This window comes from Mus caroli, unplaced genomic scaffold, assembly GCF_978045245.1.
Source record: "Mus caroli unplaced genomic scaffold, Mus_caroli_1 scaffold_2, whole genome shotgun sequence".
Lineage (NCBI taxonomy): Eukaryota > Metazoa > Chordata > Mammalia > Rodentia > Muridae > Mus > Mus caroli.
In genome coordinates, this window is record NW_028227257.1 from 114,446,613 (window position 1) to 114,470,394 (window position 23,782).

The 23,782-nt window shown below is 38.4% G+C and overlaps 1 protein-coding gene across 2 annotated transcripts in view; it reads left to right on the forward strand.

Annotated features, from left to right (window-relative positions):
- The window catches only part of Ttc21b (tetratricopeptide repeat domain 21B), a 75,756-nt gene that overhangs the window by 25,305 nt on the left and 26,669 nt on the right, over nucleotides 1-23,782 (forward strand). For both annotated transcript variants that reach the window (XM_021155663.2, XM_085834820.1), the window contains exons 12-19: nucleotides 951-1,080; nucleotides 3,190-3,347; nucleotides 7,959-8,180; nucleotides 8,779-9,017; nucleotides 10,763-10,835; nucleotides 11,266-11,376; nucleotides 12,102-12,240; nucleotides 18,021-18,127. In XM_021155663.2, coding sequence (XP_021011322.1) covers nucleotides 951-1,080; nucleotides 3,190-3,347; nucleotides 7,959-8,180; nucleotides 8,779-9,017; nucleotides 10,763-10,835; nucleotides 11,266-11,376; nucleotides 12,102-12,240; nucleotides 18,021-18,127 — 1,179 coding nt within the window. The remainder of the gene's footprint in view (nucleotides 1-950; nucleotides 1,081-3,189; nucleotides 3,348-7,958; nucleotides 8,181-8,778; nucleotides 9,018-10,762; nucleotides 10,836-11,265; nucleotides 11,377-12,101; nucleotides 12,241-18,020; nucleotides 18,128-23,782) is intronic.

The following is a 23,782-nucleotide window of genomic DNA, read 5'->3' on the forward strand; positions in this document are numbered from 1 at the left end:
AGGATGCAGGACAGCAGGAACCTGTGGTGGCCGATTAAGCAGAAAAGATGAATGTTGGAGCTCAGTTCCTTTTCCCTTTGTATTCAGCTCAGGACTGCAGGTCATAGCATGGACTCACCCACATTTAGGGTGGGTCTTCCCATCTCACAGGAGTGCCAGAGCATTATGTCACAGGTTATTGGAGATCCTGGCAAGTGAAAAGTCAGTATTAGTCATCACAACAGTTTTAAAGTTTTCCGTAGTTTCCATTCAAACAAGTATAAAACTCTGATCTTGAAGATGCATAAAGACCCATAAAAGAAGCATCTCTAGGTGGGAAACTACTAGAAAATATGTGCTGCAGAGATTTGAAGAAGTTGGGATGATTTAGGCAATAGTCATATTTTGAGTATCTTTGTGGGAACATGTTCTGTGCCTCAGCATAGGAAAGGAGATGTGAGAGTTTATTGTAAGCTATGTGGCCCATAATCAGAGTGATCTTCTATAAGACAGCACAGTCATTGACCTGAATGATGAAGACAATTGCACATCAGCTGAAGGGACTGGGGAAGATCATCTATCAGGTCGAAAGAACAGCATCAATGAAGCAATGCAGAGGGTCTAAGCAAGAACTCTCTGTTGTCTTTTCTTTTAACAGGTGTTTCTCTGATAAATTTTGAACTGATAACTACTTTCATATGTTATCAATATATTAATTACATAAAAGTCACATAATTAACTGCACAGAACTCAACAATAATCTATAAGTCTATTCACAGATGAAATAAGGAATAATTTAATTTAATATTTGTACAATTCTATAGCAAAGGTAGTATGAAAAAACCTAAGTGAAATTTAATAATAAACACTAGGTTCTTTTATCATATCAGTCACACTAAAATTAAGTGTGTGTTTAGTCCTAGCTACATACGATTATAAACTTAGAAAACAATCTGACTTTCTTTGTTTAGCCTGCAGGTCCTGGACAACCTCTTTCTCCAGTTCTCAGACGTTGTTCTTCAGTCCTGGAGACGATTATAAGAAGTGTACCAGGTCTTCCACAAGCTGTCTTCCTAATGGCCAAAGTGAAGTATTTGTCAGGTGATATATGCTTATCACATAAAATAACGTAGGAGTTTGATTGTGGTGTTGGTAATGACCAAGGTGTAAATAGGTTCTGTACTCCTGTCCAGGGAGAATAGTCACATGCAATGCATATTTTGTCTGTGAATGTGTATGTTTAATATGAAATTAAAACCAAAATTCAAAAGCTACAATTTTATATTTGTTTCATACCCCTTGTACTTACAAGCAACCCTTATAAGTTGTTATTAATCTTTCTTCATCTTACACAGTTTTCACTTGAAAACCTAATAACAAGTAAGAGACTCTGTCCAAGCATTAAAAGTGCTTGAGAATGAAAGTATTTGAGAATGAACAGAAACATTACAGTGTAGGTTATAGATGTTCTAGTGAACCAAAGGCATATGATAAAGACATTGAGCAGAGACTTAGTCATCTAAAATCTCTTGCAATACCATCTTGGAAAAGCTAAACCACTACACATGAAGTCTTAGCCACTTACCTCTTTTATTTTGTTAAATTTTACTTTTTATTGTACACCGTGGGCTGTGGGCTACGATTGGTATCGGCACTCTGTTTGGGTCCTGCAGCACTGACACACTTAGATGTGTTGTGCTAACCATTCTTGTCCCCTTGGCTTTCACGGTTCTGGGTATTAGACATTGCAATACTAAAGATCCCAGAATTACTGCTGACCTGGCTGATGGTTGGTTGCCAGACTTTAACAATATGTTTAGTAAGTTACTGTGCTAGCTCCGCCAGTAAATGGCATGTTAATTCTCTACCTCTGAGGAGGGGGAATGGTATTGTGTGAATTCAGTTAGTAGGCTGAGCTCTTGTGATCCAGGAAACTGAATTTTACCATGTTTTTTTTTTCTATTGACAACAGGTAAAGATGAAGTGTGTTTGAACAGAAAATAACTTAGGACCTCGTCTTCCACTATTCTAGAAAGGTGGGGCGGGAAGTAGGCCTTGTTATATCTACTTAAGCCATATGTGGAAGGCAGCATACAAGTCACTGTGCACTGCATCACAAGGAAGCTGTAGCACATAGATGATGTGGGGATGGGGACTGGGGGGGACCCCTTTCCAGCCCAAGAGTCTTCTCCCTCTGCAACTTCACCATCCTTATCACATAAATCTTAACCAATGTTGTAAGGTTAAGCAGACTTCTTTTAGATTTACAGCTAGTTAGCAGATTTGATACAAATTATTTGCTATTTCATTTGGTGCTGCATTTTAATCTACATTTCATGATTTAGAATTTCAGGGATGTATCCTTGGCCTTTTTCCTATTTTACACCAAATCACGGAGCCTGGTTGTAGAATGTGTCCTCTTTATTAGTGTAAAAGACACTGCAGCCTTCTAGGTTTGTAAATGTCCATGCTCCCGCCTTGATGATAATGGGCTGAACCTCTGAACCTGTAAGCCAGCCCCAATTAAATGTTTTCCTTATAAGTGTTGCCTTGGTCATGGTGTCTGTTCACAGCAATGGTGACCCTAACTTAGGTCACATGAGCTGTTTGTTCCAGTTGGGTAAGGCTCTCTCATGGCAGGGCACAGGGCACCAAACACAGGCATGGTAGCTGAAGCAGTCAGTTGACAGCTTAAGTCTTCAAATGCAGGAATGAAGCAAAGAAAGTGAACTAGAAATAGAGTGACGTTAAACCTGTCAGCACCCACCCCCAGTGACGTACTTCCTCCAGCAAGGCCACCACTTCTAAACCCCCCAACCAGTGGCCCCAACTAGCCACCAAGAGTTCAAATGATCACGCCTCAATTCTCAGTTGAAACAACCACAACCTTGAAACCCATTTTAATGCAGTTATAAACAAAACATTTTTAAAAGGAAAATAAAGGTAGATTCTTAGTCCTGCCAGTAATAATGGGGACCTGTTGCCATCCTTTTATATTTTCCCTGGTTTTCTGTGACCAACTGTTGTCATGACTGAAATATGAGTCTGTTCTTTAAGTAACTACAAGGAAGCTAGCTGGTGCAAGTAGGAATGGAGGCCAGGTTCATGGACAGAGACGTTAAACAGCCAAATGTAACTTCTTGTATTCTGGGTTCTGTTGGAGCTCCAGCTCTGAGTGCTGAAGCCTCATGGTGTGGCTTCCCTTGTTAGGTGACACTGAAGCGGCATACAACAATCTGCAGCACTGCCTGGAGCACAGCCCATCCTATGCCGAGGCTCACCTCCTGATGGCACAGGTGTACCTGTCCCAAGACAAAGTCAAGCTGTGTTCGCAGTCGCTTGAACTTTGTCTGAGCTACAATTTTAATGTGAGTATTCCAGATGAGTATTCCAAGCTAAGACGTACCCCTGACTTTGAACTTTAAATGAATGTGTTTGTGTTCAATTGTCTTACATGTGAATTGATATCTTTGCCAGAAAATATTTTAATAGAAATTTGAAATAACAAGAAATAGGAGAAAAAATTCAGGTATATTTGGTATAGATGAAAATTTGTGTCAGTTGCCCTAACACAACCACCACAATGTCGAATTTCATGGGCAGAGGGTGCTTGTGATCCTAGGTACTTAGAAGACTGAAGACTGGAAGCTCCAGGCCAGACTGAACAATATGGTAAGCCCATCAGAAAGCACAAGCACATGCACACACACGTACACCAGTTCAAAAATAAAATAAATTCATCTGAGTTTAATAATGAAAATTCAGGGATCAACCTGTAAACTCTACTTATCTCCAAGCCTGTTTCCTTTTCTTTCTTTTTTCTTTTTTTTTTTACCCCACCCCTTTTTTTCTCTCTTTTTAAAAGTTTTATTTATTTTTATTTTTTAAGTTTTTATTCTTTTAATTTTTTAATTTTTTAAATTTTTAAATTTTTTTTTGAGTTACAAGTCCTTAAAGAAAAACAGGAAAACACAATCAAACAGGTAGAAGTCCTTAAAGAAAAACAGGAAAACACGTCCAAAGAGGATATTGAAATGAACAAAACTATACTAGACCTTAAAAGGAAGTAGTCACAATAAAGAAAACCCAAAGTGAGGCAACACTGGAGATAGAAACCCTAGGAAAGAAATCTGGAAACATAGATGTGAGCATCAGCAACAGAATACAAGAGATGGAAGAGAGAATCTCAGGTGCAGAAGATTCCATAGAGAACATCCGCACAACAATCAAAGAAAATGCAAAATGCAAGAAGATCCTAACTCAAAACATCCAGGAAATACAGGACACAATGAGAAGACCAAGCTTACAGATAATAGGAGTAGATGAGAATGAATATTTTCAACTTAAAGGGCCAGCAAATATCTTCAACAAAATAATAGAAGAAAACTTCCCAAACCTAAAGAGATGCCCATGAACATACAAGAAGCCTACAGAACTCCAAATAGACTGGACCAGAAAAGAAATTCCTCCCTACACATAATAATCAGAACAAATGCACTAAATAAAGATAGAATATTAAAAACAGTAAGGGAAAAAGGTCAAGTAACATATAAGGGCAAGCCTATCAGAATTACACCAGATTTTTCACCACAGACTATGAAAGCCAGAAGATCCTAGACAGATGTTATACAGACACTAAGAGAACAGAAATGCCAGTCCAGGCTGCTATACCCAGCCAAACTTTGAATTACCGTAGATGGAGAACCCAAAGTATTCCACAACAGAACCAAATTCAAACATTATCTTTCCACGAATCCAACTCTTCAAAGGATAATAACAGGAAAAAAAAAATACAAGGACAGAAACCACGCCCTAGAAAAAGCAAGAAAGTAATCTTTCAACAAACCAAAAAGAAGACAGCCACAAGAACAGAATGCCAACTCTAACAACAAAAATAATTGGAAGCAACAATTACTTTTCCTTAATATCTCTTAATATCAATGGACTCAATTCCCTAATAAAAAGACATAGACTAACAGCCTGGCTACACAAACAGGACCCAACATTTTGCTGCTTACAGGAAACCCATCTAAGGGAAAAAGACAGACACTACCTCAGAATGAAAGACTGGAAAACAATTTTCAAAGTAAATGGTCTGAAGAAACAAGCAGGAGTAGCCATTCTAATATCGAATAAAATCAACTTCCAACCCAAAGTTATCAAAAAAAGACAAGGAGGGACACTTTATACTCATCAAAGGTTAAATCTTCCAAGAGGAAATCTCAATTCTGAATATCTATGCTCCAAAGGCAAGGGCAGCCACATTCATTAAAGAAACTTTAGTAAAGCTCAAAGCATACATTGCACCTCACACAATAATAGTGGGAGACTTCAACACACCACTTTCACCAGTGGACAGATCATGGAAACAGAAACTACACAGGGACACAGTGAAACTAACAGAACTTATGGAACAAATGGATTTAACAGATATCTACAGAACATTTTATCCTAAAACAAAAGGATATACCTTCTTCTCAGCACCTCATGGTACCTTCTCCAAAATTGACCACATAATTGGTCACAAAACAGGCCTCAACAGATATAAAAATATTGAAATTGTCCCATGCATCCTATCAGATCACCATGGACTAAGGATGATGTTCAATAACAACATAAATAATAGAAAGCCAACATTCACATTGAAACTGAACAACACTCTTCTCAATGATACCTTGGTCAAGGAAGGAATAAAGAAAGAAATTAAGGACTTTCTGGAGTTTAATGAAAATGAAGCCACAACATACCCAAACTTATGGGACACAATGAAAGCATTTCTAAGAGGAAAACTCATAGCTCTGAGTGCCTCCAAAAAGAAACTAGAGAGAGCACACACTAGCAGCTTGACAAGACACCTAAAAGCTCTAGAACAAAAGGAAGCAAATTCACCCAAGAGGAGTAGACGGCAGGAAATAATCAAACTCAGGGGCAAAATCAACCAAGTGGAAACAGGGAGAATTATTCAAAGAATCAACCAAACAAGGAGCTGGTTCTTTGAGAAAATCAACAAGATAGATAAACCGTTAGCCAGACTCACTAGAGGGCACAGGGACAGCATCCTAATTAACAAAATCAGAAACGAAAAGGGAGACATAACAACAGATCATGAAGAAATCCAAAAAACCATCAGATCCTTCTACAAAAGGCTATACTCAATAAAACTGGAAAAGCTGGATGAGATGGACAAATTTCTAGACAGATACCAGGTACTAAAGTTAAATCAGGATCAGGTTAATGATCTAAACAGTCCTATATCCCCTAAAGAAATAGAAGCAGTCATTAATAGTCTCCCAACCAAAAAAAGCCCAGGACCAGATGGGTTTAGTGCAGAGTTCTATCAGACCTTCAAAGAAGATCTAACTTTATTTTTTATTTTTTAATTTTTTAATTTTTATTTTTTATTCCTTTTCTATATAACTTGTAGAATAGCAGTTGTTATAATGAGAATTAAATGTAGCAATCACATATACAATCTTTTTAGACCATGGAGAAATATACCAAATATTTTTATGGATAAAGTCAATAAATGGTATTGCTCGTTTTTTTCTTGAACCTTTCTTTTCCTTCCTTCCTTTCTTCCTTCCTTTCTTCCTTCCTTTCTTCCTTCCTTCCTTTCTTTCTTTCTTTCTTTCTTTCTTTCTTTCTTTCTTTCTTTCTTTCTCTCTTTCTCTCTTTCTCTCTTTCTCTCTTTCTTTCCTTCTTTCTTTCTTTCTTTCTTTCTTTCTTTCTTTCTTTCTTTCTTTCTTTCTTTCTTTCTCTTCTATTTTTAGAGACAGTATCTTTCTTTGTAGGTCAGGCTGGCCTTAGTTTCATTTTGTAGACTAGCCTGTCAAGAAATTAACAGCAATCCTCCTGCCTCCACCATCCCAAGTATTAGGAGTACTGTTAAGTACTGTTAAGCTCAGCAACCTCCTAGAATTATTTTCCCATAGTTTCTTTTTAGATTCATTGTCGAAGAATACACATTAATGTTGGAAATGAACAGTATTTAGTTAGTAAGTTCTAGAAACCCTTGTTACTATGCAGGAAAGTTCAGTTACTTTCTGTGAATATGAGCTGCTTTTCGGCTCATGGAAGGAAGCCTTAAGCCCATGGCTCACTCCAGGTCTCATGGGAAAACCATCATATGAGCTAGAGATGTCAAGTTCTAAGAGTCCACATTTATTCCTGCTTTTTCTGAGGACAGTAGATGTCTAGATTGGGGGTCCCCTGTGTTCCGCTCATCAGTCTCTGGGGGAGAGGAGTAAGGTGTGAGTGTTCTCTAGCTCTGCAGGTATACATGGAGGACTGGGCCTCCTGGTTCTTTGGTGGCTTTCGCACCACTGCCCTGAAGGCCGTCTCCTCTGGCTTGTCTTCATATGCTCATTCTAGTTTGTTCCATGTCCTCTATGTTTACAGGTGAAGTACAGTGGAAGGCTCTTTAGTCTGTATTTTGGAGTAGGATGAAAAGGAAAGGCCAGTGTTCAATGAAAATGCTTTGTGACTTATAGTATTGAAAGTTACAAGAGTAAAAATGAAAACCTTTTTCCTAGAAATCTAAGAGGCATATCACTAGGAGAGGAGACTCAAATAAAGTCATCCCTTTACTGAAAATGCAAACTTTAGGATCTTTTGGTAGCCTATCAGGAAACACTCACTTGTTCTATTTGACATTCAAGGAAAAAGAGGCTGGATGGACAGTTTCCCTGGATGTTAGAATCAGCATGGTTAGGCTTCCAACTGTATGCTTCATTGAGATGTATAATGTTTGAGCCTGGTTAATTTCAGTATGTGAGGTTTTATATTATTTGCAAGTCCTTCTAATGAAAATTTTATTTAAAATTAAGATTAGGAAGTGAAAAATAAGAGGTCAGAAACATGCTTTGAGAATATGCTCACAAATGAGCTGTACTCCAGGTCTTCATCTCCTATTTGATTGGTCATACATTCTTATTTCCATTGTATGCACTCCAAAGAACAGCTGGTCATTTGTTTCTCAGGTGAGAGAGTACCCATTATATCATTTAATCAAAGCACAGTCACAAAAGAAAATGGGAGAAGTAGCAGAAGCAATTAAAACTCTGCACATGGCAATGAACCTGCCAGGAATGAGGAGAAGCAGAGCCTCCTCGAAATCAAAGCACAGAACTGAGGTGGACGCGAGCCACCGGTTATCCATCTTCCTGGAGTTGGTGGAGGTCCACCGCTTAAATGGAGAACAGGTATGTTAACTCAGACTGGAGCGTTGGTGTGTGTGTGTGCACGTTTGTACTTAATTCCCTACTCTTTGATGTAACATGGAATACATAGATCCATATTTCTAGTTGAATAATTTTCTACATACATGTATGTAATATAGAGAGGTCCCTTGACAAACTGTCAAATGTTATCAACTTATTTTTCCTTACTTTTCATTAAAATGTGTATTTTGCAAGTGCCTGAGAGTTAACTGTTATTTGCTCCTGGACAACTTTCTCAGTGTGCCTATGTTGGCCACCATGAAATGCACTCATGCAATTTACAATTCTGTTCCAAAATAATAGCAGGGACTCTTATTTTGGTTGTTAAAAACAAAACCCAAAAAAAAACAAAAAGAAAACAAACAAAAAAACCAAAAACCCAGCCATTTAATTAATATTTATAGTCTCACCTGGTTTTAGACTTTTAAATTTGAGGACTTTCCCTAAAATTGCATCTGTTTATTTTTAAATACCATGCATATACTGACATGGATTATTAGTCACTGTGTTTCGGTAGGTGAATCTCCTCTTTGGGTAACTCATCGCCTATTTTGAACAGTCTTTCATTTTCGCATTACAGCACGAGGCAGCAAAGGTTTTACAGGATGCCATCCATGAGTTTTCGGGAACTTGTGAAGAATTACGTGTCACTATTGCTAATGCAGACCTGGCTCTGGCCCAAGGAGATACGGATCGTGCATTAAGCATGCTTCGAAATGTCACAACCGAACAGCCTTATTTTATAGAGGCCAAAGAAAAGATGGCAGATATTTATCTGAAGCATAGGAAAGAGAAAATGTTGTATATCACTTGTTACAGGTAAGCGGTTCCTTGCATCCCACACTTCTCTCCTGAAATTAACCAGCATGGTTACTTTCTATACCTGTCATGTATGTCACAAATTCTTTACAAATCTTTGTCTGGAAATGGTCATCTTCCTTCTGCCCGGGACCACTCTCATCAAGGGGTTTACCCTAAAACAGAACTACCATTGCTTCAGTGTGTGGCCAAGTGTGGCCAGGTAGTTTCGCAAATCTTGTCATCAAATGCTCATTTTATATCTGATCTAAATCAAAAATTTAGATTGGTTTGTGTAAAGAAAAAACAAGAGATAGATGTACTCTGATGACAACATTATACAGCAGTAATCCAGGGGATACACAGGCATATTTAATATGTGGTGTATCTGCTGTAGAAGAGGAAAATATAAGTTAATATGTGGCAACCTCCAAGGTGTGGATTCACCTTTTCTTTTGTGAGTGAGCATAACTTCAATAGCTTTGTCAAACCACGGTCATCAAAGTTACTGGGACACACATGCAAACATGTTGCTATTCTTCAGCACAAATGAAACAGTAATTTTACAGACACACTTGGGGTGTGTGGCTAGAAGTGAATAGACTAAGTCAGCCCTTGCTATCAGAGTTATCTAATGTTCTAACCAAGAAGTTTGCTCAGATTCTTGGTAAGTATTAAGCATTCAGAGAAACCAGCATCTTCTGTTGGTGGTGGAGGAGTGTAAATATGAAAGTATGCTTCTACACTGTTTTTAAGAGAGCCCAGTATGGTGGTTTGTAGCACTAAACAGCCTAAGGCAGGAGAATTGCTGTGGATGAGTTTGAGAGCAGCCTGCCCTATGTAAAAGTTTCAGGCCAATGAGAATTTGTAGTCAGATTCTGCCTCCAAAAAGCAAAATAAGGGCTGTGATGGTGCACGCCTTTAACCTCAGCACTTTGAAAGGCAGAGGAGGCAGATTTCTGAGTTCGAGGCCCGCCTGGTCTACAGAGTGAGTTCCAGGACAGCAGGGCTACACAGAAAAACCCTATCTCAAACAAACAAACAAAAACAAAAACAAAAACAAAAAAACCCAGAAAAACAAACAAAACCCAAAAGGTTTAGTTTCTTTTGGATGTGCTGTGATGTAATAATGAAATTATGTGATGTAATAATGAAAAGTATGGTTTGTTTCAGACAAATCTGATTCATTTGCATAGACATGAATTCTTGGCATCATGTGTAAAGTTGAAGTAATAGTTACCTTTATCGGTAGAGGTTTCAAGCAGTTAAATAAGATATATTTAATGCTGCACAAGAAGCCCAACGCAGTGTTGTAAACTTTAACTGTAGCACATTGGACAGTGAAGCAGAAGACTCGTTACTCTGGTTGCTTCAAATACGTAAGCAGCAGATACTGAAGCATAAGACCTGGTATTTTTAAGATACTTCAGTGCATAGCTTTTCCCTTGAAGATGAGAGCGTGGATTGTATAGAAGGACAATACAGTCTATTCCTCCTGGTAGGGAGGCCTGGAACATGAGGGTTTATGTTTGCTGTCTACCTTCACTCTGCTCCATGCAAGTCACAAAATGGAAAGAGTCAATTAAAAATGTATTTCAGTATATAACATAGATGCATGTACAGAATGTGGCTTTTAACAAGATTATATGACTGGCTGTATTCTGAGGGCCACTGTATACTTGAATTTAATAAGCTGACATCTTATCTTACTGGTTTGTAAATGTTGCCTATTTTCAGTAAACTGAGTAGTATTGGTCTAATTCCAGAGAAATTGCTGAGAGAATGCCCAGTCCCCGGTCTTTCCTGCTCCTTGGCGATGCGTACATGAACATTCAAGAGGTAAAATTTCTAATCTAACTCTGCAGAACTCAGATAAAAAAAATTATAGAACTCTGCAATAAGTGTAGCTCTCTGTTAAAAGGAATTTGGCTTTTTCATTGTGTTTAATATTTGAGTTCTGATGGTGGCAATAAGAGGTTACCTTCTACAATATTTTTAAAATCTTGACTTAATTCAATGATTGTCCTATATCCAATAGAGATGGTCCTAGAAGAATGGGAGTCTCCTCTAAACAGAAAGGTGGACTGTTATAATGATTGCTATTGTGGGTCTAATTACAATGAGGAATATCTGGCCACTTTTCAGTCACTTATCTGGAATTGCATACTTTATATTTATATTGTTCATATATGTTCTTAAAACGTTGCTCTTTAATGGGCTTACTTAAGCTGTTTGTTAAAGTTTGTTCTTTGTGTCTTGACAATGTTAGCCAGAAGAAGCCATAGTGGCCTATGAGCAAGCACTCAATCAGAACCCCAAAGATGGAACACTGGCAAGAAAAATTGGAAAAGCACTTGTCAAAACTCACAATTACTCAAAGGTAAGTGCTTCACACCTAGTATGATACACCTAGTGGGCCAAGTCGATCGAGACCTGCTCTAGAGAAGTCTTCAGCTGCCACCCTCCACATCTTTGGTGATTTTAATCTCCACATTTGGGTGAGCACACTGGTATTTGTGTCGTTAGATTTTCCTGGGGACTCACTTTCTCCAGTGCCACACTCTGTGGAGATTGTTTTGATGCTACCTTTTCCTTTGCGTTTCTTATATCTCAGTGTTTGCAACCAAATAATGGCCATAAGGTCACTAATATCACATTGTATAATGTACAGTGTAGTGTAGCCTAGCCATTTCCTTTCTGCTGCACCAGCTTGGCCAAGCTATGTGCTTTAAGGTGGTTGTGCTGTTGCTGTTGTTTCTAGTAGAGATAAAGGATTGCCCTCGACTGTGTGTTCTTTTGCTAGTCCTGGTCACTGTTAAGTTTATGTGCACCAACTAGGAAAGCAGATGCATTTGAGAAAGCTTGCTTACCTTAGAATAATCTCCAGAGAAATATTTTTGCCAAGAACTGTTCGTTATCCCTTGATTGTTTAAAAAAGGATGCTAGTTGCTATGATTCCCTAAGAAAAGCGGCATACTTCACTGACAGCACGGATACATGCCTAAATACTTAATATATTATTTCTGGTTATAGATGTGCCTTATGCCTTGGCTGTATGAAGTCTCTGTGCTCTTATTAAACCTAATTGACATGGGCTTTGTTTAGGCAATCACCTATTATGAAGCCGCTCTGAAAAGTGGACAGCAGAATTGCCTTTGCTATGACCTGGCCGAGCTGCTACTGAGACTGAAGCTGTACGAGAAAGCAGAGAAAGTGCTCCAGCATTCTCTAGCTCATGATCCTGGTATGCAAGTCTTTATGATTGGATGACAAAAAAACCATTTACTTGATAAATCTGGGCTATTTATTTTTATAATACAGAATTGCATATTGATTTTCTCGATATTTTTACATGTGGTTGGCTGTATGAATTCATGTATATTTTTCCAGATTCAGTTCTACCAGGTGAGTGGGCTTTAAGTCTAATAGCAGGTAAATCTGTTAACAGATAAATAGTCCATTGTGCTATAAAAGAACAAATTATAAAATTTCTAGAATGATAAAACAAAGCTATATGTAAATCACAATTACTGGTCTTTAAGCACATCAACACTTTTATAATCTTTATCTTTGCTCTATGGTAAACTGCTTCCTTGAAGACCTAGGTTTGGATCCCCAGTTCTGACATTAAACAGCTTTTAAGAAGCCTGGCACACTATATACCCCTCATCTCAAAGGTAAAGTAAGAGACAGTATGTCTGTTTGATCCTGGCCAGATAGTCTGACCAAGTTATTCAGCTCCAGGGTCAGTGAAACCCTATCTCAAAGGTTAGGGTGACCAGACATTGGTTATGCCCTCTACATCATACACACATTCACACAAAAAATATGTCAGCCATTATAAAAGTATAATAATGCACAAATCAGCTATTGTTCCATAAATTCTGCTTACTCTTATTACATTCCATATAGGTAGAATGTGATTAAATGTATATTTTCTGTGTTTTTATTTGTGTTTTATACAAATGTGATCATTTTGATTTTCCTATTTAATAAAATGTATTACCTATTCAGCAATTTTCTCCATATAGAATATGAGGAAATATATGCTGATACCAGTACATTCATACTATCTGCATTAATGTTTTATAACTTGGTAATATTTTTAATTTTACTGGCATTATTTTGCTTTGCCACATTATACCATAAACCACATGACAGCTAATATGCTTATATCTTAATCCTTAGTGTATACTTGGTCCTTAATTTTTTTACATTGATCTGCTTTTCGATTTGTAGTGTGTATTTCAGGTGCACACACTTGCCATCGGGTAGGTCAGAGGACAGCTTGGGAAATAGGATCCAGGATTAAACTAGGGTTGGCATGCGGCTTAGCAGCATTGTTACCACTGAGTCGTCGCTCTCAATACTTGCTTATATTTCAGAAGAATAAAGTGCTAGACAAAGATTTATGCATTCATATTTTCCCCAATATTTCCACATTGTATTTTTATAAGTGTCCGGGGTTTATTTTGTAAGATTTTTAAAAGACCTAAGATTCTCATGTCAGAATTCAAAGCTTGCTGAAGTAAGTGAAAGTTTTGCTCTCTCACTCACCAGAGAAAACTCCAATTAACAGCTGCATATTTCCTAAGCTAGTCTACTCCTGTCTCTCTTCTGATGCACACACAGTTACAGTTAATGTTCTGGAATCCACAGACCCAACCAACCATGGCTCATAAATATTCCAAAGGAAAGCTGTTGTACCAACCACGTTTTTCTTGACTCTTTTCTAGCTAGCACAGTAGAAGAGCTATTTGTGTAACATTACATTGTGTTGGATGTTATTAGTCATCTAGCAATGGTTTAAGTGGTGTCAGGGGACATGTGCATGTTGTGTGCCAATACTGCATCACCTACACAACATAGTTATACATCCATGGATTTGCTTATTGGCTGGATGTGCTTGAAACCAGTCCCTTGGGAAACTGAGGAATGCATGTGCACACTAGACTATGTATGATAGGTTATACATATGTACATGTATACAATATATACACACACATATGTATAATATATATATATGCACATGTACAATAGGTTATCGTGTATGTGTAATTATGTAGTGATGAATTTTTGTCTTATAATTTCCTTCCTTATTTGCAAATACAGCCCTCTATTTCAAACATGCATGCTAGAATGTATTACTCACAGAGTATTAGTATTGATTAGTATTTGAAGAAAAATAAGAAAAAAAACTGAGATAAGATTTTGGTTTGTATACCTCTGTGTTCTTACAGGAATTGACTGTTGCTTCATTCTCTTCTCTTGTTTGCCTGAGGGAAGGATGGTCTCACTTTAGGCTCGGGCTGGCCTAGATTTCATACCAGTCCTCGTATCTCTCAGCTGCCTAAATTCATGAGCCACCTTGCCTAAAAGTTTATACTTTCTTAAAGATAAAAAATGCCCAAGCTGGGCGTGGTGGCGCACGCCTTTAATCCCAGCACTCGGGAGGCAGAGGCAGGCGGATTTCTGAGTTCGAGGCCAGCCTGGTCTACAAAGTGAGTTCCAGGACAGCCAAGGCTATACAGAGAAATTCTGTCTCGAAAAACCAAAACCAAAACAAAACAAAACAAAACAAAAAATATGTGTAGCAGTCATTGTGAGGCTAAAGCACAGCCCTGCTTTCATGTGCACCCCTTTGGCGACTGAGGTTTAGTAGTTATGGATCACAGCTGCTTTTAATACATCCCCTTTGCCTTAATACTTTGCCTTGATCTGGCAGATAGTCTTGCTGGGGCTGGTATTTCTTTACCAGGTCTGTTTACTGTGCCTTATCATATTGTGTCTGACCATCCTCCTCCTTTGATTTCTAAGTTGCTATATTTGAAAAAGCTTTCCTAGTCAGTGTTATGAAACTCTTTTAAGATGTTACTTAGCCTTTTTTTTATTTTGTTTTTTAATTAAGAACTTTCAACCACATAGGTGTTCTATGGATAGGTGGCTATCCATCTTCAAAATGGATAGCCAATTTAAATTTAGTTATTTTGTTCAAATACAAGGCTTTATTTCTTAATAGATAACATATATATGACTCTGTAAGAAACTCAATTTCATTCCATTGTTGCGGGGAAATATGAAAAAAAGACCAGCAGGCTTCCCGCACTACTGCCAGCAACTCTCTATCCCAGCAATGTCTATTCTCTGCCTGCCAACTCTATGGCTGGGCTGGAGTTCCCTTGGCTGCCATGCCAACCCTATGCAATGACTAACCATCCTGCAGTCAGCCACTACAACTCTGCCCTGGCGTGGTCTACTGAGTCTCTCTCTAGCTAGCTCACTCAGCAACTGGTTGCTGTGTTCTCACCTATGGTCCGCTTGCCTCTGGCTCTACTGGTTCCTTCTCAGCCATAAACCCCTGTAATCGGCGGTCCCACATTCTGATAACCAATTAAATCAAAACTCTTGAAGGTTATAATTAACTAATCAGATTTATATTATCAATAAATTCACAAGATGTGACTACAGTAATTTTAGAACCAATTGATAATGATAAAGCTGCCCACCTAGTCTAGACAAATTATCCCAATTATTCTAACCTTTATGATACCATGATTACCTGTGCCTATTTAAAGCCATGCTGGTTCAGGTTCTTCATCCTGTACCTCTGCCTCCATCTTGGCTTCTCCTCTCCCCTGAGCTGCTCTCTGTCTCTACAACTCTTAGCTCCTCCTCCCTTTTCCCTGTCCAATCACAGGCCTCCTGCTGCACTAATATTTTAATGTAATTGGACAGGGAAAATCCTGTCACATTCCATTGATTTCCTTTTGCTATCATTTTGTATGTTTCCATCTGTAAAGAAGTCTACCCTAAGCTTTCTAATACTCCCAAATGGTCTTAGTTTAGCTTTTATAAAGTTGACCTATAAATCCTCGCAATTATGGATACATTGAGTGTGTGATTTCTTACTCATGCCAAACAGGGTGCATGGATCTGTCAGATCTAGCTAGTAAACACAAAAAGGCCTAAGGTTGTAGGTAAAGATACAAGGATGTATTTTATATAAGTTACCTGTGTTTTGTTTGTATAGGAAATGCTCACTGAATGTTTGCTGAATACAGCTTGAGGCATACTCATACCTTCACACACATTTCATGTGTTATTTCATTCATTAGCATTAAACTGTCCCTATTTTTAAAGTCAGCAGCCTACAACTCACTTCCCTTCACATGTACAGGTCTCCACAGCTAATAAATACTAGTATCTGGTTTCTTTATTTTTTCTTTTTTAATATTTTTATTAGGTATTTTCCTCATTTACATTTCCAATGCTATCCCAGAAGTCCCCCATACCCTCCCCCCCCCACTCCCCTACCCACCCACTCCCACTTTTTGGCCCTGGCGTTCCCCTGTACTGGGGCATATAAAGTTTGCAAGACTAATGGGCCTCTCTTTCCAGTGATGGCCGACTAGGCCATCTTTTGATACATATGCAGCTAGAGTCAAGAGCTCCGGGGTACTGGTTAGTTCATAATGTTGTTCCACCTATGGGGTTGCAGATCCCTTTAGCTCCTTGGGTACTTTCTCTAGCTCCTCCATTGGGGGCCCTGTGATCCATCCAATAGCTGACTGTGAGCATCCACTTCTGTGTTTGCTAGGCCAAGGCAAAGTCTCACAATAGACAGCTATATCAGAGTCCTTTCAGCAAAATCTTGCTAGTATATGCAATGGTGTCAGTGTTTGGAGGCTGATTATGGGATGGATTTTCCTCTCTTTTGTAGTTGGTGAGAATCACACTCCTGGCTTGTGCCTGTCATTCTGTTTACACAGCTGCTGGCTCAGTTCTGAATCTCAGTGTTCCCACTACTCCCCTTCTACTTTCTATCTCCAGTCTCTCCCAGGTCAGGATGGGAGCTGGCTGGCCTGGCTGATTCCGTCCCCAACTGCACACTCCTGCTACAGCCTCCGAATCCAGAAGTGATCCGAAGCTTTTCAGAATCAATCCAGCTACATAATTTTATAGCCCCGCCCACTCTGCCCCTCTAATTGGGCCAGAGATAAGACAGTGGTACATGGGCTTTCACACTCGCTGAAAACTTGTTACTTATGCCCACTTCACAGCTTTTCTTACTGTAAAGTTACTATGACAAAACTGCCATTTTTGGAAATTGATTCATGATAGACTACGTTTTGTTACCTAGATTTAAATTAAATTAAATTCATTATTAAAAAAAACACTACTTTTCAGGTTGAAATGTTAAACAAGTGTTTGAGCCAGCAAAATGGGTCAGATAGTAAAAGTGCTTGATGCCAGCCTGAGGTTGAACTTCAGGACCAATATGAGAGAAGGAGAGAACCAGCTCCCACAAGGGCTGCTCTGACCTCCACAGGAGCAAGGTGGAGATAGAAGTTTGTAGCACAATGTGGCCTGGATCATACACTGCATAAGTTGTGCAGCACACTTACTTTGTCCGCATTTAGGGGTCTGACATACCCCTAAGTCACAAGGTATTCCATCGATCATTACATGTTTTGGATTGGATTATTTAGCACAAGTTGGCTTATTTGAAGTCTTACCTTAAGCAAGCTAGGTAGTTAGTATTGTGCTACAAGAGAAAAGGGGGGGGGTTACACAGCTAGCTAGAGATGAGCCTAGACTAGAAACCAGACCCATTGGCATTTTAATTTCTGACATTAACAATGCTAGTTTATTAAATTTAAGCAATTTCATTTGTAATTGTATCCAGGTACTGTTTTATTTTAATGACTTCAACAGACAGACATCTTTACACACTTAAAATTTGCAATCTCGATGTAAGTGGTGAGATTACCTGTTAATAAATGTCTAAAAACCATTGCAAGTTACTGTTCAACTCTCATTTTCTTAAAAGTCAATTACTATTCGACATCCTGTTTTTGTTGTTGGTGTTGTTTGTTTGTTTGTTTGTTTGTTTTGAAGGCTTGGCTATACTCTGTCTAAAATTTTAAGTTTTTCACTGTCAAAATCTTTTAAAGACATTTTTAATGTATAGAAATATAGACATTTGCTTAAGATGACATTATCCCCTTTGCATTCCATTCTTAGTAAGTGAGTTGTCAGCTCTCATGGTGGATGGGCGGTCCCAAGTCCTTCTTGCAAAAGTTTACTCTAAAATGGAGAGACCCAACGACGCGATTGCCGCATTACAGCAGGTACAGTGTGTGTGACTGGGAGAGGGCAGAAAATACTCTGTTGACCCAATACTCACAAGAGTTATCAAAACCAATAATGATTCAATGCCTGAAGATGGTTAATAGTGAGGACACATCAATTTTGAAACCATTGAAGCCTCAACAATTCCTCTATCGAAACTATTTATTAATTCAACTTTAATAGATTTCACGCTGACCATTTAAAATCTCCTCTTTTGTCAATTTAGATGGTCATGTTTTTAAAAATAATGTGTTCAGTTGTCAAGTTCAATAACATCTTCTGAATGCCTGTGTCTACTATATGAAAAGGTATCTTTCATAGTCTTGATATTTTTAGTTTTATTTGCCTTCCATTTTGGTAATCACACAAAGGCTTATTTTTGTTAATATTATTAATCACTCTTTTGCCTTCTGGCTACCTTGAATGCTTGCTTGCTTTTTAACTATATGATGCCACTTTATTAGAATTTTTTTTAAAAAAGAAGTTTTCTTCTTAATTGTATGCACATTTTTAATGACTTTAACAAACAAATTTGAGGGGGTGTTTTTTTTTCAATTTTTTATTAGATATTTTCTTCATTTACATTTCAAATGCTATCTGGAAAGTCCCCTATACCTTCCCCGCACCCTGCTCCCCTACCCACCCACTCCCACTTCTTGGCCCTGGTGTTCCCTTGTACTGGGGCATATAAAGTTTGCAAGACCAAGGGGCCTCTCTTCCCAATGATGGCCAACTAGGCAATCTTCTGCTACATATGCAGTTATATGAGCTCTGGGGCTACTGATTAGTTCATATTGTTGTTCCACCTATAGGGTTACAGACCTCTTCAGCTCCTTGGGTACTTTCTCTAGCTCCTCCATTGGGGGTCCTGTGTTCCATCCAATATCTGACTGTGAGCATCCATTTCTGTATTTGCCAGGCACTGGCATAGCCTCACACGAGACAGCTATATCCAGGGTCCTTTTAGCAAAATCTTGCTGGCGTATGCAGTAGTGTCTGTGTCTGGTGGCTGATTATGGGCTGGATCCCCGAGTGGGGTAGTCTCTGGATGGTCCATCCTTTCATCTTAGCTCCAAACTTTGTCTCTGAAACTCCTTCCATGGGTATTTTGTTCCCTATTCTAAGGAGGAATGAAGTATCCACATGTTGGTCTTCCTTATTCTTGATTTTCTTGTGTTTAACAAATGGTTTTAAAAAAAATCTTTTTAGAAACATAAAGTGTTGCAGACTTGAAATGAAAACTGAACCAGCAGTCTCTGGGACTGCCAGGTTTGGGGACCATGCCCTGACTTCTGTAGTTGCACTGTGCTGGCACCACACTTTGCCTATCCCAATCCTTTGAGCTTTGTTGACATTTGCTTCTGTTCTCTATGACAATGAGCTTGAGAACTAGTTTCTGTGGACAGTGGTGATAGGTTTCTGGCGTTATGGAGTGGTCAGCATATGCCAGTGTCACTGTGGTATGTCATTTGACTTTTTGAGGATGGCACATGCCATGGCTCGAGTGTGACAGTCAGACAGATAACTGTGGAACAAGTTTTTTTTGTTGTTTACCTTCTGTCCCTCTGTCAGGATCAGCCTGGTCACCAGCTCTCTGTCTGGCTCTGGCTTCCTTGTGGTTCTTGTTTGCACAGAATATGTTTTTACTTTCAACATCCATTTCCTTATAATGAGAATCTGAAGACCAACAATGAGTACTTTTTATGTGCTCTGACAATTTTTTTCTGTTAATCTGTTCATTGGGACATTTAATTTATTATCAGGCCTAGTAGCACAAGTTTGAACTCCCAACTGTTTGTGAAACTGGGAAAGAAGAAAACCCAAGTTCAAGGCCTGCTTTCGCTACAAAACAAGATGAAGTCCAGCTCCAAGATCCCACTGGGTTATTCTCTCAAAATGAAAAATCAAGAGATGGCTGAGTGCACGTAGTTCTTCCAAAGTGGATATTTTATTTGCTTGCACATAGCATAATTGTAGATCATATTTGGGCTTCTATCTACCATCTTACAACTTGTTTTTATTTTGAAATTTAAAACTTCGTGTTCTCTTTTCTTGACCTTTTAAAGCTTACTTTCAGTTCATTTTTCCCTCCATGCTCTGTTATCCATGTTCAGTGTTCTGTGGGTGCTGTGTGGACTGCGGTGAATGCTCTCAGCTTACCCTTCTCCTTGACTCCAGCTCTGCCTTTCCCATCCTGTCTCTCATCCCTTTCAAACTGGCTGCTTGAATTTGATTTATAGTTAACACTACACAATTCATTTCCCTCTGAAGCCAAACAAAGAATCTTTTGTACAAGTAGGTAATTATGTAATAACTCAGCGTGTTATGTAAGCATTGCTATGCATACATGTTCTCTACAACCTGTACTTTTATTTAATAGTTGATTTCATGTTCTACCAATTGTCCACTTCTCTCTCTAATCTCTAATTATTTCTTAGTTAATGTTCTTTATGTATGTGTGTGTGTGTGCCTGTTTGTCTATATATGCACCATGATCATGGGGTGCCACACACGGAACCTAGAGGAGACAGTTCATCCCCTGGAATTGGAGTCATTGTCATCTGTGAGTCACCTGATGTGTATGGTAGGAACTGAACCCAAGTGCTCTGCAAAAAGAGCAAGTCTCTTAAACCATTGAAAGCACTTCTCTCCAGTCCCTGATTTCCAGATAGCTAAATATATAGTATTTAGACATCTACAGTACATTCTTGTATATTACAGAATTATCATAAGAACAGGTTAAATTTTTCAGAGCCCATCATCACTAGTGAATATTTGGTTTGCCTGTATCATCTGATATAATTTCACATTGAGAACAGTGCAGCATGACTCAGCAAAGCTAGCTTCCTCCATACCCAGGGCCCAATATGCTACCAACTGTAGCTCCCTCACCTTTGTCCAGAATTTATCCACAGCTGTTGAGTCTCAAAACCTTAAGCTGTTAATTGGCACAGATAATTGAAGTATCGGGACAAAGGTCTTCTGGAATACCAGGTTATGACTTAACAGTGATGAAGCCAATGGCACCCTCCATGGTGTGACCCTCTGCTCCTGACAGTGCACTGCATTCGAAGTCCAATGGCCTGAAATGTAGAGGCAAGAAACAGCAAGATGGGTTAGCCAGTGCGTAGAGGAACTTGGCTTCGAGACTCACCACCTTATAGTTTGATCCCCTGAGGCCTGGTGGTGGAGTAGAGAGCCAACCCCACATGTACAACCTTCCTAGCCCAGAAAACAAAGCAGTACATCTAATAAACAAGCTTTAAGAGAGAGCTCTGAGACTTAGCCACTTGTAAGACCTGAGTATTTTCTTCTGTTACTCATCCCAGAGAAGCACTCAGGGCAGCTCTTGTTCCTAGTTTCCTCTTGCTCAGGGCAGATGGCCTGGAACAGCTCTCTGTTCCTGTCTGTCCTTCACTGATCTTCCTATGTCCTTTATGAATCAAGCATTTCTTCTGAAAGTGTTAATAAGTCTGTGTTTTCAGAGTGTATAGGCCCAGTGGGTTCTTATTTAACTGACGTTTACCTCTTTATCCACTCTCTGTTGACTCCACAGCTTAACTCTGGATAAGATTTTCTAGTATACACGGATTTTATTTGTTTATATTTCTTATATTCAACATTTGTTTTACCCAATGTATATAGTTTTGCTGTGTATATTTTTTTGTAAAAGTTAATATTACATTCAGTTTAATGGTGTATTTTATTTTGAAGCAGCCATCAGGCTTGCAACATAAAGCTACAAAAATAGAAAGGAAAGTTAGAAGCCATTTTTAAAACCCCACCTGACCTCCAAGATTGAATCAGTATCCTGTTTCCTACTCCTGTGAAAACCACTGTATAATTGGAGTTGGTTGGATGGACTTATAGATAAAAAGAAATTATATTTCTACTCTTAAGTAAATAAAAAAAATGTTCATACCTATACTTTAGAAGTTAAAAAGTTGAAAGAATTTAGAATTATATATTATAAAATATAGAAGGGTTAAAATGTGAATGCTAACCGGGCTTATGTTGTTAGTGTAACAAATTAATTTAGCTTTAATCCTTCTGAAAACTAAGAAGAAACATAATATACTAATATTTTTAATGTATGTTGGAGCAGTAGAGATGTCTCAGTGGTTAAGAGGACTCAGTTTGGTTCTCAGATTACAACCATCTATAACTCCAGTTCCAGGGAGTGACTAGGTATCTCTAGCCTCCTCGGGTACCTACAGTCATATGCATTTACTGATATTCGGACACACATGCCTATACATAATTTAAAATAAATAGAAATAAATCTTTAAAATAAATGTATAAATATATGTTCTATACAAAATATTTCCTAACAATAGCTACATTTATTCTTACAGCAACTTAACATTTTTTACAAAATGTTTAAATACAAAATTTGCAAAATTATTTTATTCAATTATCTTTTATTTATTTATCCTTACAAAAATAACAAGGTCTTTCACTTGTGTGTGTGTGTGTGTGTGTGTGTGTGTGTGTGTGTGTGTTTCCCTCTCTATCTCTGGCTCATACACCACACACACACACACACACACACATTTATAAATGAGTTTCTTCAAAGAGCTAAACAATTGAGATGCACAGCAGTAGACTATTTGCCTTTCTGGAAGTTTAGCTGATGGAAAAAATATAACTCAGGTTACATAAATTGCATATTCTTTTACAAATCTTTTAATTCATAAAATTTATCATTCAAATCACAGAGCTTCTGAATAGGGAGCCACATTAAAGCAACTCAACAGGTTGTATTTGTATATTTGTGTATTTATACATATATGTAGCAATAAAAACAAGAGAAAAAGAAGCCACCAGTTTGAATGGAGGTAGGACACAGAAGGAGCTGGCCAGAGGAAGAGGAAGGGGGAAGCGATGTGATCATATAATTTTGAATAATTTAATAAAGAAACTTAAAATAGATATAAAAGATAATGCACCCTAGTTATTTCACAGTAAAATAAAGATGCAAAAGCAACTAGTGCGTGTGCTGAGTAGGGTTTTCAGTTACTCGGAGCTAAAATAGTCGTACTTACTAAGTGTCCATATACCCATCTCTGAACTGGCAACTTTATATTCATAATCTCATTTAACATTTAGACCACTGTTTAGTATGAAGTGACTATCAGCCCCGCCAGTCATTCATCTGACTTGCGGTGCTCCCCACCTGTGAATGCCTGCTTCTTTGTAACAGCAGCCTGTGCAGTGCCAGGTGGAGTGCCTGAGGGCCAGCTAGCCATCTGCAGGCATGGTTTCTGTTGGCATCAGTATCACCAAGGAATTTACAAACAAACATTTTCACACTCAGCTGGTGATTCTGATACATTTTCAAAGTATGTCTGTAGAGCAAATGATCTACAGGTACAAAGTAGAAGCTCCTAGACTATCACATGCTACCCAAATTATAAAACAAAGCGACATTGCATCATGACCACCATCAAAGACTTACAACCTATGTTTGTTTGGAATAGTTGCTGTGGTTTAACTGTGTCTCTTAGAAAGAATGTGTTAGAAATTTAACTATCAATAAAGAGAGCTGGGAGTTTAAACAACCTATGAAGGATGTTTAAAATGTTCGCCAGCATGAGTGGCTTCACTTAGACTAGGAAGATCTTAAGTTTCCTATCAGCCTCCTGTTCTCTGAT